The 15,620-nt window shown below is 41.1% G+C and overlaps 1 protein-coding gene across 3 annotated transcripts; it reads left to right on the top strand.

Moving 5' to 3' along the window:
- Nucleotides 1-1,048: 1,048 nt before the first annotated feature.
- On the top strand, nt 1,049-15,018 carry plekhg7 (pleckstrin homology domain containing, family G (with RhoGef domain) member 7). 3 transcript variants are annotated; one of them, XM_026176349.2, is made up of 17 exons: nt 1,049-1,295; nt 1,839-2,621; nt 3,309-3,331; nt 5,573-5,691; nt 6,876-6,916; nt 7,281-7,382; nt 7,783-7,932; nt 8,195-8,290; nt 8,606-8,704; nt 9,982-10,095; nt 10,507-10,681; nt 11,660-11,775; nt 13,430-13,517; nt 13,612-13,691; nt 13,812-13,956; nt 14,158-14,255; nt 14,733-15,018. In XM_026176349.2, the coding sequence occupies exons 2-17, from the start codon at nt 1,950-1,952 to the stop codon at nt 14,841-14,843; spliced, it is 2,229 nt and encodes a 742-aa protein (XP_026032134.2). In that variant the 5' UTR covers nt 1,049-1,295; nt 1,839-1,949; the 3' UTR covers nt 14,844-15,018. The 3 variants fall into 3 exon arrangements, with proteins under 3 accessions (XP_026032134.2, XP_026032135.2, XP_080160957.1); XM_026176350.2 differs by having other exon boundaries at nt 1,062-1,295; nt 1,836-2,621; XM_080304831.1 differs by having other exon boundaries at nt 1,173-1,304.
- Nucleotides 15,019-15,620: the final 602 nt, after the last annotated feature.

The following is a 15,620-nucleotide window of genomic DNA, read 5'->3' as shown; positions in this document are numbered from 1 at the left end:
TTAGAAATAATCCGTGCTTTTATTTTATTGAGAGTAACTTCTTACAATGACTAAAATTATTATGACCATAGTGTTAAATTAAATTTAATCAGTACTGAATGTACGATCATTATGGCACATGAATGTGAAATGGCTTAAAATGAAAGTGTCATTTGCCCATTTTATTGGGAAAGTTAAATCAGCAGCAGGAAATCAGCTGCAGTGGAAGAGTGGCAGGAGCTCACGAGGAAGAAAAGTTGTGGCGGTTTCATGTACTACCCATTCTTTTACACCAGGGGGCGCGCAAGACCCAATCTTAAAGAGTTCCTCCGGAAACGTCGCTCATGCAGCGCAGATGATTCACCCTGCATCGCCCCGTAGTGTTCACTTCATTGAACCAACAGGTGATTCAGCTGTTCCACTTCCTCTGTGTTAAATATAAACACCACCGACTGCTGTTTCATACTGGTTTCAATAACTGGTTCCTCATGGTGATTCAGTGCAATACAAAGCTAACTAATAACTAAAATAATAATGGTAATAACACAAAAAAATTATGAAGATTATTTCTGAAACTAGAAGAAATGAGTGGGTTGCATAATGTTAGGCTTTCCTTAATTTGATGCTGGCACACAGACAGTGACAGGCTAACAGCCTAAACTGAATAAACATAATTGGGAGCAGCACTTTATGCTGACAAATTTTTATTCCACCGACTGGGGAAAAAAATCCTGGACTTTTTTTTTTTATCAAAAGCAGTGGTTTTAAAAAATGTAGCATCAGAAAAAAACAAACTAAATTATATTTTAAATATTACACTATTTTAAATATACATAGACCTAAAACTAGTGTCTCTAATGGAAATTAATATGATATTGATTTCTGATACTTGCTCACAATAATACATCCACAGTTGTGGTCTATATCCTTACACTTACCAAAAAGTTGAGGCATCTGAATGAACTGCGCATGTTACAGAGGTAGGTGGCAATAATTTAACATGAGGTGTACTAGTGAGGCAAACACTGACCGGGTGGCTTCGTGTAACTTGTGTGTGACATACTGGGCTGGAGAGAGAGAGAGAGAGCAGAGCAGAGCAGAGCAGTCGCACCTTTCACAGCTCTGAACAATGAAACGCTCCACTCCTTCCTTCACTTCTCTCTACACGGACCAGCAGTAGGAGCTCCACTCTGGAGGAACAAATAAGAAATAACTTAATATTCGGCCTTGTATCCAGACATCCAGCAGGACTCCCCTCGGTCAGCCTTCACCGCGAGCTGTCGGTCCGAGTGGTCGCGAGGCACCGGAGGATGAAAGTAAACCAGGCTTGTTAATTTTTTCCCTCTTTCGGCGCATGTGCAGTCTCTCTCTTCACGTTAACGCGTTTATTTATTATTAAGACAAATCGTTGATGTGGTTAAATCGATACTTTTTTTGTCTTTATTCCCTTAACCTTTCTCCGCTCGTTGATGTGCCGAGTTAACTGCTCTTTCGGCTTTGAGTAAACAGTGAAAGGCAGTGTTGTAGTACATTAGGACAACGAAATAGTAAAAAGGAGAAAAGGCTACATCAATATGCAAAAGCAGGAGCAGATGGTAACCTGAGTCAGTAGAGGTAGTGCAAGGTGCATGGCCTCTTTAGCGCCACATTGCCAAGACCTCTATTGCCACACTGTGCTGTGACTCTGCTGTTGGATATGTGAGCTACTCCATCTGTATCGTAAACTATATAAACACACGATGTATTTTCAGGGCTTCTTTAGTGCCAGCTGACCTTTTAAAACTCATTTTTTGGATATAGGCTTGTGCCTGGTTTCATTTGCTTTTTTCTGATGGCTAACTCTCATCTTTTCCCAGCAGAATCAGGAGAAGTAAAGCGATGTGAACGGTGACTGGAATGTAGGATTATCATCTGAGCTCGAGTGGAAGGAGAAAAAAAATCAGACTATAAGATTACACATTTCCTGATCTATGCAGCCCTACAATGCCTTTGAGGTTGCAATGTCTTCTCTACAGCACGTTATTCTGCAGGATAAGGACACGGACAATGAAAAGAAGCTGGACTGGAGCTACATCGAATGGGCTGAAAATGAAGTTGTCACAACAGGTGTGGCGGATGCTGAGACGCAAACGGACTCGCCATCTTTTGAGCACAAAGAGAGCCAGACCAGTAACCCAGTCATAATGCACATAGATCTCAAACGGACACACTCCAAAATGAGACATTTGTCTTTGGTAAACCCAGACAACTCGGCTCCACCTTTCTTTCAGTTTGACCGCCAGGCTCCTGGACGTATCTCCACATCTCCCACCTTGAGGAGGATGAGGAGCACCCGACGTCCTCAGATAGATTTTAGAGAGCCTCACAGGATGGGGAGCACTCAGGAAGAGCAATCATCTGCAAGCACGGGATCCCCCATAAGTCCCCTGTCACCAGGACACCGAGTAGATTCACCTCTTGCAGCGAGCCCACTCTCTGACGGGGAGGCCGATCATCAGCCAGTGTCATCCTCAGGCCAACAGCGAAGCAGATCGCATAGATCAAAGACTTTTGACAACAGTATCACTTCTGTGGAACAAGAATGTCACAGTGCTCATCCTTTTCTTATTAAAGACAATGGATTTCCTGAGGATGAAGTTCAGGTGAGCTTTTACCACGTATTTGTAAATTTAGTGTTTGCATATTTACTCAGGAAAAAGACGATTTTTCATAACCTTCACACCAACCTCTTCCCCATCACCACACATAAATTTCCTGTAATCTACTGCAGATTTTTTTTCTTTTTTGGCAAAGTCTAAAAATTAAATGGTTGCACATTCCTTCCTTGAGGAAAACCTTCATTCCCTCAATTGGCCTTGCCTCCCGCAGTGGTCACTCACAATGCAAGCTTTTGACAGCAAATGAATCAGCAGTTACATGCACTGACAGCTCTGACCAAGCCCACTGCCTGGAGAGCCCTGGGAAGTGCTCTCCTCGGGCCCCTATTCACCGCAGTCAGCAGTCACCTAATAATGGAGGGGTCAGTGAGCGATGGAAAAAGATAATGGGGAGATCTATTCATCAGCTCACGGTATTCAAGCGAGCCGATCCTCAATAGAGCACCGGCATTCTCCTCCAATATCAGAGGCTTTTGAATGCAAGCGACCACTTAAAATACAGATTCAAATTTGAATGTCTTTGAAAGTGATATAGTGGTGTTGTTAGCGGCAGGAGGTCTGTGAACCCTCTGCTTGGTCCTGACTGTGGAGCGAGACAGTGTCGATGTGGCGTGTAGTATAACTGCTGATTTGGAAAGATGAGGTCACTAACAAAGTTCTTTTTTCTTACAGGAGAAGGAATCCTGCCATGATAGGTAAGTGTACCTTGGACTGTTTTGCATGTTGTCTGTGTTACCCTATCGTAAAACTCTTCCTGGAACGGATACAGCTGTCACATATGGTTTCTTTTTTTATTTTTGTCCTTCTGTTTCACCTGCTCACAAAAACAACCCAAAATCCGAGCTACAACATGTCAGAGTGCCTCTGAGTTGTGTGCTCTCTTGGTGCTTGAGAGCAAGCGAGGATGATTGGACCTTTGCTTTGAGGATCCCTGTTGTGCACTCATTGTCACTCGTGTCTTTGTTAATGCTTCATAAGCTTGGTGGGTTAAGTTTTGAGAGTCCTATGGTTATGTATGGGCTCATTAAGGCTGTTTTCCCTTACTGCCGCCCACACCCCTCCTAATAGGCGTCCAGGCTCTTCCCCTCACCGGATAATTAGGCAGCTATTGTCCCTGTAATTACACCCTGGCACTGTGCCTCTTACAGTGACCGGGCCTTTGCGAGCCTTGGTTGGGACAGTCTTGTTTGGGAGCATCATTATTTCTCTTGTTATGCATGAACAAAGCGGCCATTTTTACAAGTGCTCTCTGTAGCAGAGAGGCGGACAAAGAGAAAGCTTTCTGAGCTGCCACAAACCAACAGGATGTCATTGTGAGGATGCTGTGGAATGAACTGCAAGGCGACACTGGCCTGGTATGAAGAGGTAATCGTACCTTTCGTGCCACATGTCCCCTACATTGCTCAGGTGCTACTGCCGACTGTTATCTGTCTCTCTGTTCAGCATCTTTACATTGATCTGGACGTGGGTGTCGTATCAGTTTACCAGGAAGAAAACGGCCCATCCAGTGAGAGCGAAGAACAGTTGGTGCTTTCACAGTTGAACAAAAGTGTCCTAGAGGAAAAACGTACCAGGTTACCCCCGCTCAGTTGTAGACTGACTTATCCTCCAAGTGTATGAGTTGGCCCTGCAGCTATGTGGCCTACATGTGCACTCGAATTAGTCTCGTAGGGTACTTTTGCAACTGTGCAGCCACAGCAGCAAGAATGCAGGTCCTGTGTGAGGGGATGTGTTGCACCGTGAGGGGAAGAACACTTCCTCCTTCAATCTAATGAAGAAGTTTTACATAAATTGTTCCTGCATTTTCTTCCCCTTGCTTTTACTTCTGCTCCACTGTATTGTATTGTCAATCTAAACAGGGGCATTAGCCCTCATCTGTCAGTCACACTTCCTTATGGTTTTTAGCCACATTGTGTGTTGCTGTTATCTGCCCTTAATCTGTTACTTTCATCACTACTGATTCCTGCTTAAATTCTCCTTTTTGAAGTCAAAGGCACTAAAATATTTAAAAGCCAAACCGCAGAGTGTTGACGTGGGTCACTGACCGCTTGTCGATCAGTGTCAGCGTGTTCAAAGTGAGCCTTAGCTTTAGCAGAACCAGCTCGTCTGGCTACTTTGCGTCCTTTTTTATGGCTGTATGCAGTCATGTTTAACGACTGCAGTTGTCTATTTAGCATTGGGACGGTTTAATGTCATGCTGTCACCAATCAAGTTCCTCCTTTTGGGCTTTTACAACAAATGAAAACATTTCCATGGCCGTGCCCTTTCTGGATATTTAGCCTGCATATTCCAGGGTCAGCTTCCATTGCTTATGAAGATTTATCACTGGGCTTTTAATTTTTAATTTCAACATGTGAACGTCCATTTTTGCTTTCAGCAATAATCCCAGAAGTGCAGCAGCAGCAGAGGATAAGTCAAAACACTTGAGAACAGTGGCCGTTTAAGCCCTGCCTGAGGCTGAGAGGCAGGCCTGTGTTTTTCCAGCCACAGCCATGCCTCAGTTACTAACTATGAAAAGCAGACCAAGCGGATTATAACTGGCACACACTGACAGCTTGCCTCCTTCCACACAAATAGGGCGATCCATTAACAAGCATCTATCCACGGATAACCAGACACATAACACTTATCCTATGTTAATCGCCGGGTTGCTGCACAATGCGGATGGTATTTCAGTGGTATCCCAACAATGTAAAACCACAAATAGGAATTCTGTAATTTCCTGTTGCTTGTATGATTTCCATTCTTTTAGAATATAATACACTTACAATGGAGTAATAATCATTGAACTGTACATTTCTGATGTCTGATGAGCTTTTCTTCTTAGCATGAAGAACTCGTTTTTGGTTTTTTTGGTTGTTTTGTCTTTTCTTTGTTTGCGTATTTGGATTTTTTTCCATCTTAAATTGTCCACCTGTCCGCTTTTGTGTCCTCAGGCTTTATCAGAGGAGACGGAGCTCCGTCGTCGTGAGTTTGCCCGGCTTGGATGTTTCTCCAGGAGATCTTTTCGTGTCCAATGGAGCAGCTGACTTACTAAATGACTCAAACTTCGCAGGTACCTCTGTCAGTCCCAGCAGATTGCAGTCTGCCCTCTGTTTAGGTGATGCTTGCTCATGAACTAGTATGGGTCTATTATTGAGTCAATATGTCTATTGTTGTAATGCTTCACAGCAAAATGAACTTCCTGCTTCCTGCTTGGTTGTATCGTGTCCTTTCTTGTTGTTATGGTGATCGACTCAAATGTGTGCACAACAGCTAGATTTTTTTTTTCAGTTTACTTTATGAATTTCCATGAACTTTTTATTTTTAGACGTGGGACTCACCAAGCACGCCACCATACAATATCATCGCAATTTTTAGGCATGCGATATCCTGAGTATCTGCTAATTACATCCGTACCTGTTTTATCCAGTAACACAAAGATAAAGTTATCTCACTTCACTTATGTTTTTTGGCTGCAAAATGAGGTTGCTAAGCATACCAACACCATCAATAAAACCTCCCATAAATGTTACCCTAATGCAGAGTCAATCTGCTAATCACTTTGATATCAATTAAGTTTGCTCGGCTAACGTTATGTCAGATGATGGTGCATGAGATGAGCCTTCCTGTTTATAGTATTCTCAGACTATTTAAATTTATGACTAAATTATATTTATTTGGTATTCCTGTTTAGATGCAAGTAAAAATACTACAAAAATACTGCAAAATGTTTTTTCCCCACCATTATTGATTATTGAAATACTTGAAAGCTACTTTGACTAAATGTTTAATTTAGTACTTTAATAAAAGTTTGTTTTTTTAGCTGAATTTCAAACCTCAAACTAAGTTCATTAATGATTATAATTACTTTTTTATAATGAAGGTAATGGTTTTATAGCATTAAATTTATTCAAAGTCAAGATTATTGTAAGTTACATCTTATTTTATTATTACATCTTTACTAAAAGTGTGGTTTATAACTTTATCTACACACCTATAAAACAGACAGACTAGAGATAATCTGTAGAAAGTGCTATATAGAGTTATGAGTAGACATCAGTCTAGTGTTGTTGTGTCGTAAAGGGAGCATTATTTGTATTTCTAGAATTTAAAAAAAGCAAAAGGACAGAACTTGTGGTGGTCACTTTACAAAAAACAAAAGATTTTTTTGACATTTTCAGCAAGCTGTGATTGGCACTGTCATGTGCGTATAACTTAAAATGCCCACGCTTCTTTTCACTGTCACAACTTTTACAGATACCAAGAAGTCAAAGTGGCCTTTTTCGAGGTGTAGTACGGTAAGTGCATTTGTATTTCTGCTAGTCATCGATGTGTGTGACTGGTGCCAGTGGCATGCTTGTAATTTGTTTTGATGTACTTTGTTTTAGGAGTGAGCAATTGGCTTGGACATTGTTCTCTGACCCACTTCCCAAAGCAGATTAGTGTGTTTCCTCTTATCCCTTTTGGCCCACACAGCTTTTTGTAATTGGTCAACACTTGAAATGCAGAACTTGAGCCAAACTTGTTAATTTAGTTTTGAAACTGCTGGGTTGTTATGTGAACAGATATTAACAACAATTAGGCACACACCCTTTTTTCTTGGCTAGTGCACAGCCCTAAAAATCTGCCTAATGTGTTGCCTAATTTTTTTTTCCCTTTCAGAGTAAAGGCAAGCCGCAGACATGCACGGTGTCAGATATTGAGAAATATCTCTCAACTGCACAGATTCAAGACTGGAGAAACTTGGAGCTTCAGAGATATAAGGCAAGAAATGAGCGCTATTAGCTGCTGTTTGTTTTGTAAATCATCGTGTTGGTTCTGTACGTTCACTGACTTTGTGATCCAGGCTTAGCCATCCAGATTCCCAAGTCAAATACAACTCAGTGTTTGCCAGATGACTCAGAAATGAGAAGCTGACAGTTACATGGAAGCTCCTACAATGTTTGAATGACACAGACTGTGTAAGAACCAGAATTTCTAGGCAGTGACTACACAAGTCGACCTGTATATGTACACAAACAAACACTGATGTACTCCTGAATCTATAATAGTGGCAGATGGAAATTTACAGCCATAAAATAAACACGTTTGCTGAGATTTCTGTGGAGGATGCAGCCTTTACTTTGAGTTATAGCTTCTTGTCTTTTTGTGTATCTGTGAGCAGGACTACTCTCTGGCTGAGTTCCTGCAAGACCAGTCTTCCCAGGTCAGTGCTTCCTCTGACCCGCAGGGCTTCAAGAGACAAGAGACCATCTGGGAGCTCTTCACCAGCGAGTGTGTTTACTTCATGGATCAACTCATGGTTCTCAAAGAGGTGACTCTTTCCCTACAGAGCCTCACAATGCACACATACACACAATCACAAAAACACACACAGGATCACAAATAAATAGACCAAACCCAAATGCAACTGAACACCTGCTTCTTTGTATTCTTCTCACTGAATTCCCGCCTTTGGAGTTCGTGTAAAAGTCTCTTTGGATTTTCCCGTCTTTCCACCAGTGGATTTGAAATTTAATGCTGGCATGAGAGAGACCTTGAACCTATTCTCTTTCTGCTTTCTTTGTGCCTCTCAGGTGTTTTCGGCTACGCTCACAAACCTGCAGGTGACCAACTGCCTGACTGATATTGACTCATGGAGGCTGTTTGCGAATCTCAATGAGCTTTGCCTGGTGAGAAATGATGCAAATCATTTGCATGAGGAGTTTGTGTAAATCATTTTTAACAACAGTTGCTTTCATATCCTTAAAACAACATGGTTTGGTGTCACATCAACATAAAGTTACTATGAAAGGGCTAATGATGAGTCGTTACAGCTGTATTATTTTAAAATGCTAGCTTTTTATTTAAAGCTTATTTAATGGTCAGCAAAAAATAATGTGGTGTAAAAAACCTTTGTTAACAATTATCTTAACATAATACCTCGGTGATATTATAAAAATGTCACATGGCCCTGTGGTGACATTTGACACTGTTTTCTGCTCCAGGTGAGCTCAGGTTTCCTAAACAGCCTCCTCCGCGTTATCAAGAACATGTTGGAGATTACTGAGGGTGGCAGTCCCACCCTGCTGGATCTGCTGGGGAAGGCAAGTTTGATTCACATTTGGACTCTGTGACAGCAGTGTTCACTAGCCCGCTGATAAGACAATCAAAATAGATAGAAAAAGTATGAATGATATGCTCATCTGGATTAATTATTATATAATCCTTAAAGTATTTTCATAAACAGCTTTTTTTTTCAAAGACTTGAAAAATAGCTGCATAGTTTGAATTTATTAACCTTAAGCTCTTATTTGGGAAGCATTCTTATTTTCTTCTAGCTATTAAGGATCAGCTGGACTTGATATAATGTGCAGAAAAGCCAAAATGTAATATTCTCGTACAGTTGAGGTCAAACATTTAAGTACACTGATCATTTTTTGGTAATTTTTTATGATTTCTTTGGACTGTTCATTTTCCAGGGTAGGCTGATTGTATAGCATATATCTTTAATGACTTCAAAAAACAAGAACTGGGTACACAAGTTGGACTTTATTTTGGATTTTCTCTAATCCACACGGGATTAAAAATGCACATACAGGTATTTAATCGCTCGTTAGGGTGGAATTTGAGTTCATTTAAATTGCTTAGTTTGTTGGCACATACCTGGCCTTTAAGCATAGCCACATGAGAGGAATTTGTTTAGGATGTTCAAGAACAACTTAGGAACCACCGAGGCTCCAGCCTGCTATGAACTGGTAACTGCACAAGCGTTTTACATCACCATGGACTGAGAGAAGCTCCTGCTCTAAAATCGACAGCTTCAAGCTGGACTAGATTTCTAGCTGCCCACATGGACAAAACACATTCCACAGAGTCTTATAGCCCAATAATCAAGTGTGATAACTAGTGCCCGGGAAAGTGTCCCCTTAATGCAGATGTTTTTTATGAGAACACAAATACACAGCTGAATTTACTTTCTTTCTTTCACGATGCTCTCACTGACCAAATTTAGCATGCTTGCATTTAAACTGTACTTTGAAATCTACGTATGTGCTTTGTTATTATCTGTTCCATCTTCCTTTCTCTCATGACAAGAGCGTGTTGAAAATATGGCATCTTCAAAGCTCGCTGAGAAGGGAAAAGGTTACCTAACTCTAGTTACAATTACATAAAATTATTAAAAGTTTAACAGAAACATCACAGGACAATCTTAGACGCATGTATGCCATTACAAACACACACTGGACATTTTTGTGCGTGCATGTGTGCATGCGGCATCCTCTTTGTGCTTTTTTACGATATGTTTATCTGCAGCTTAACAGCTGATGCGACCCAGCAGCCTGTATCCCAGTGTTTGTCTAACACTACTGTCTGCTGGCAGGCTTTCCAGGAGAGCATATGCCACTGCCTGCAGACGTATTGCCTCAACTACTCCACGGCTCTTCTGTATCTGGACAGTCTGAAGCCCAGAGAGGACTTTGGGACTTACGTGAAGGTACAGGAGAGGTCTTACTGGTGTGTGTGTGTCTGTGTGTGTGTGAGCGTGCCAGTCAGCACAGTGGGAAGGACGCTGTGTACCATGACAATGCAGCAGGTGTTGTGTGCCAATGTGAGAGAGGACTCACAGGAGCATTGGTGCCCAAATAGCAAACAATCAGTTCAGTGTCACAGCAGCCTGCCAATGGGAGGAATGTCACCGTTTGTACCTTGTGTAACTTTCCCTGTCATCATGCTGGCGTGTTTGCTGGAACTGTCACTGTGTTTGGTCTTACATATAATTTCTTCTCACAGGCATTTCACTGCCCATCCTCTCCCTCCTTCCCTACAAAGTCAAGTCCTTTCAAACATTTGACCTCACTCGTTCTGTCACTGTACCCATTCTTTGTCCCTCCTTTTTTCTCCTCAGTGGTGTGAGAGGAGCAAGCAGTGCCGAAGGCTTCACCTGCGTGACCTGCTGGTGGCACCGCTGCAGAGGCTAACTCGATACCCGCTGCTGTTGCGGAATATCGCAAAGAGATGCCAGAAGGAGGACGAAGCCCGAGGGCTGGAACTTATAGCAGAACAAGTGGATAAATCGATATGTGAGCACTGAATTCGAAAATTCCCTTCTGTTATCAAAATGCTCTCCTTTTGATTTCGGCTGACCTCATTAGGAGACTCTGCTTGGCTAAATTTGCTTTTACTGTTTCAGTCCTGCTAAATTAAAGCGCCTGCATAGGTCTCGTCACCTTGCAAAATGAATGTTTTGAGTCAGGCGTCTGAGTAATGTTAATCAGCTGATCATGACTCAGGTGTTTCTTCAGCACGACGTGTTTGCCTCCTGGTGGTTTACAAACATATCTAGATAGAAGGGTTTTTTAAGTGGACGTAAGTCTGTCAACATAAACAGGCCAGCTAGTATCAGTGCCTGTCAGCACACAGGTTGCATGCTTTGGATATCAGCCAGGAGGCCTTGACCATTTATTTTTCACTGCAAGCCTCTGCTTGCAGACCTGTTTTGGCGGTTTATTATATAACTGGAAGGACAGGCTGTGGGAAATGTTCTACAGCCGTTCAACTCAATGTCATGTTGCCGCGTTGAACAAATAACCGTACCAAACGAAACTGCTCAGGGTTCAGAAATCTTTAATTAAACCTTGTCCCATAACCATTAAAAAGGTGTGTTTTACCACACCTTTTAAAAGGTTATGATTGTGTAAAGCGTAGGTGACAATGAGTATTGTAATCACAGCTAGGATGTGTAGACCAAAGTCCTCTGTGGGTGTGGGGGATATTTACTGTAAAAGCAGAGACAGCTGAAATCTCTCACGATATGGTCACGCCCATGTATGGCATCACTGTATAGCATTATAAATGAATGTAATCATTATGCACTTTGGTACATTATAAAATGCATATTTTACATAGGTATATGTTACGTAAAATAAAAGGCATAGGAAATGTAGCAGGAGTTTTGTGTGACGTGTCAGACATGAATGAAGTTGTCAGTGACCAATTTGAGTCTGAGGACCTGTTTTTGTCCTTAATGACATTCAGTCTCCTGTCCTCTCTGTTTACAGGTGATTTAGAAGGAAAGGTCAAATGGCTGGATAACTACCAGAAAGTGAAACAGTTGAGAGATGCCCTGGTTTGGCTGCCTGTATGGGAGAGGGACAAGCGTGCTTTCATCCCTGAGGTCTGTCCTGTGTTTGTGTATATATTGCTATTTGGGTGTGTTTGTGTCTTCAGGAACTGTGTTGAAAGAGCAACGTGTCACACAGATGTGCCAACACTTTATCCTCCAGTGCCTGATGATCATCAGATAAACTGATCAAATTATCAGAAAATCAGATCTGAAAGCAATGAATAGCAGTATTTAGAGTTTTACAGTGTCATTTGATAATAGTTCAGTTTCACATCTTTAAATATTAGCTTCAATTTGAATGGGAGGATGACAGCGGCACTATTCTTCTTCTTCTTCTTTTTTCCAAGAGAGTCTTTCTTCCCTATCATTGTAGGTGGATTAACACTTCTGTTTGTATTCTCTTCATCTGTAGTTATTTTATCTTCACTTTCTCTCTGCCGTACATGTGGCAAGGGAATGGGCTTTGCATACAGAGCGAAATAGAAAGAGCAGCAAACACTTGGTGTAAGTGAGAGCAGTGAAAGGAAGACAGTTAATGAATAGCTTGATTTCATAGCACTTATACTAAGGTAATAAGTCTGTCATCCAGGTGCAGAGCACGCTGTGAAACAGAAAGACTCAGACACCAGAGGAGAGAAACTTGCATGTGTGTAAATGCACTTATTTTTTTCCCTTTTGTTTTAATGGGACCAGCCCACCCAACAGTTGTATGGGGAAAGAGCTTCTACTGTGAAACCACCTCCCAGTTTGTATTTGGAAGACAGATACCTTCTAAACTGATTAAAACATTCCTTTTTGAAAAGTTAACTTATAGTTGCTGCTATAGTTTTGCTGCTACAGGCTTCTGGGAGATTTCCTGTCATACACTGTGACACACATTCTCTTCCGAAATTTGTGTTTTGTCCTGTCAGATTTTTTTTTCTCTTCTCTTTCTCCTCACCATGAACCAGTTCCTTGATAGCTGCCCCTCAGTGAGCCTGGTTCTGATCCGGAGGTTTCTTCTTGTTAAAAGAAAGCTTTTCCCAAGTGCCTGCTCATAGGGGGACTGTATAATTGTTGTAGTCTTTGCTTTTACATTGCAAGTTATATAGTAAAGCATAAATTGCCTTGAGGAGGACTATTGTGATATGGTGCTATATAAACAAACCTGAACTGAAGTGAACACAGATAGCAGTGGTAGAGAGTTGCGATGTGTAAGTCTTACATGTAAATGACTTGTTGCATATAAGTATTGTGAGCATTTAACTATCGTCAGTGCTGACAATACTTATTTACACCCGTGGTACTGGTAGTGTCAGCATGTAACCGTAGTTAAATGTGACCACAGTTTTGAACATTTAGTTCTTTCCGCCATTGTCATCTGTTTATGTGAACGTGTTTGTTTTTGTGTGCTACCTGTTTGCAGCAGCTACCTGTAGCCCTCACACAGACAGCTCATCTGCATTTGAAATACCAAAGATGCATCTTAAATTAGACACGAGTGACTTGCTCTTTCGCTATCATGCGCATACCTATTTATTAATCCAATAGTATGCAGTTAAGACGTGCTATGCTTAAAGTGATATGTACATGTTACTAGTAGAGGGCCAGGGTGCTCATTCAGAAGCCAACATGCTGAGTTGCTGTCAGATTAATGGAAAGACCGATGTGTCTGAAAAGCGCTAAAAGGTGAAAATGTTTTCTAATGTGACTTTCTTTCTTTTAGAATCTGAAACATCTTCTGAAGGCTGTCACACTGGATAATCTGATTTCTCACAGGAGTCTGCTGCACGAAGGGAAACTCGTCCTCACAGGTGTGTCAGCTGGCATAAATCCAACACATTTCACACGCTTCCTGCTTCGAATTGACTAAAAACTTTACGTCGTCTTTCTGTGGTTAATTCCCAGAGAACGCAAAGCTCATAGACGTCTATATGTTCCTCTTTGATGAATTCTTGCTGATTACAAAGATGAAGAGAAACAAGAAGGTGGGTCACTCATTAACCTTTGCTCACTCTAACCTAGGCTAGTGATAGATATTTAGTGCAAGGATGCCTTAACTACATATCCCTCATAACTTCATATATATGTCCTGACATCCTGTGCAGAGGTCCATAGGTCCAGAGCAGAATCCTCTGAAAAACCTGGAGCTGGATCAGATGCTGAAGGAGGGATGCACCTTCACGGTTCTCGACCAGCCAATCTCTCTAGATCGACTCCAACTTAGAAACATCGATCAACTTAATGCCTCCTGTAAGTAAAATTTTTAAGATTCAACTAATTGAGTTTTCTAGCTCTAAACCCATTTTTTATAAAATACATGTTTGTAGCACATCGTAGCAAAGCAGTCAACAGAATCAAAATATCCTTCAGGGTCACGTCTCTCTGTTTATGTTTGCATGCCATGTGGTGCATTGGTGTTATTAAATGAAAGCATTTGTACTTTCTTGATAGCATCGGGGTTGCCTCATTCTTTCATAGTAATGCACCAGAACCGCTACCAACAGTGTATTGGTGCATTCATCCTGCAAGCTGCGTCAGAGGCTGTCAAGGTAGATCAATTCAACTGTGAATACCTGAAATGTTTCCAAAGAGAGCATGCAGGACACAGATCACATTATGTTCAGAAGAACAATGTGTCATAAGTTTATCCAAACATTTCTGCCTTGTGCAAAACATCATTGCAAGATGTGAACTCTACAGAGGCCTGAAAGTGAAGCTAAAATATTTGAAATGATTTCTAAATTCAGTTTGTATGCATGTCTGTTCAGATTTATTTATAGTAAAAAATTCATAGCTATACATTTAATCTTTTTAAAGGTTTCTGTTATTTTGGTTTAGATGAACAATGTATAGGAAAATAAAAATAAATTGCTGTATTGTTTAATCTTACTTGTGTGAAGCTGTTTAGGACAGCTTACAGCAACAAACATTACAAAGAAATAATAAACTATACAATTTATAATATTATCAGTTAATCAAACTGGTAAATCTGATATTTCTCTTTCTAAACATTTTTTCCCCACCAGAGAGTATGGATGTCAAAGATAGAGGGCGCAGTGACGGCGCTGCTGAAGCAGGACTCTCAGCAGGCACGAGTAAAGAGCTCCTCGCTGTGGCTGGAGTCTTCGCAGATATGACCCATCAAGCAGAACTAGAAGCCATGTGAAAAAGTTTCTACTGTTAATGTGCACTTCACTGCCCCCTGATGTCTTGTAAATGACTGCACTAGCACTAGGATGATTTTGTAAACGGTTTGACTGTGAAGGCAGCTGCTACAGTAGTGTGAAATAAACATCTCATCATGTAGTAAAACGTTGGGTTTAGCGTTCCACACATCATTTCATGCAGTTTTTAAATTGTCTGTGAGCTATTGATCACTTCTGATGTTTTATAGTGCTTCATACAGTACTGTGCAAAAGTCTTCAGCCACCCCTAATTATTTAATATTTTAAAAATAGGATATAGGTGCATTCTAAAGAGCTTGAAAGTTTAGTATGACCACTGCAGCTTGATCTCTTAGGCACGCTTTTTGTAACTTCTTACAGTCCTTCAGGAACAGTTCTCCAGGCTTCTTGAAAGACATTCAAGGCTCTTCTTTTGATGTTTCTCACTTTTGTTTCATTTTCTGTGCAGACGATCCCACACTGCTTTAGTAATGTTGAGGTCCAGGTTTGTTTTTATATCCAGGTATGGTTTTACTGCACTGACAGTATGTATCATTGTCATGCTGAAAAATGAAGCCGTTGCCAATTAGATGCTTTCCAGGTGTTATTGCATAGCAGATGGTGGTGATGGTATTTTCCTGCATTTATAATACATGTACGATTAATTCTGACAAGATCTCAGACACCACTGGCTGAAATGCAGCCTCCACCGTGGTTTACAGATGGCTGTGGACCTTCACTGCCGCTCCT

The sequence above is a fragment of the Astatotilapia calliptera genome, chromosome 7, assembly GCF_964374335.1.
Source record: "Astatotilapia calliptera chromosome 7, fAstCal68.1, whole genome shotgun sequence".
NCBI lineage: Eukaryota > Metazoa > Chordata > Actinopteri > Cichliformes > Cichlidae > Astatotilapia > Astatotilapia calliptera.
This window is presented reverse-complemented; position numbering and strand designations above follow the sequence as displayed.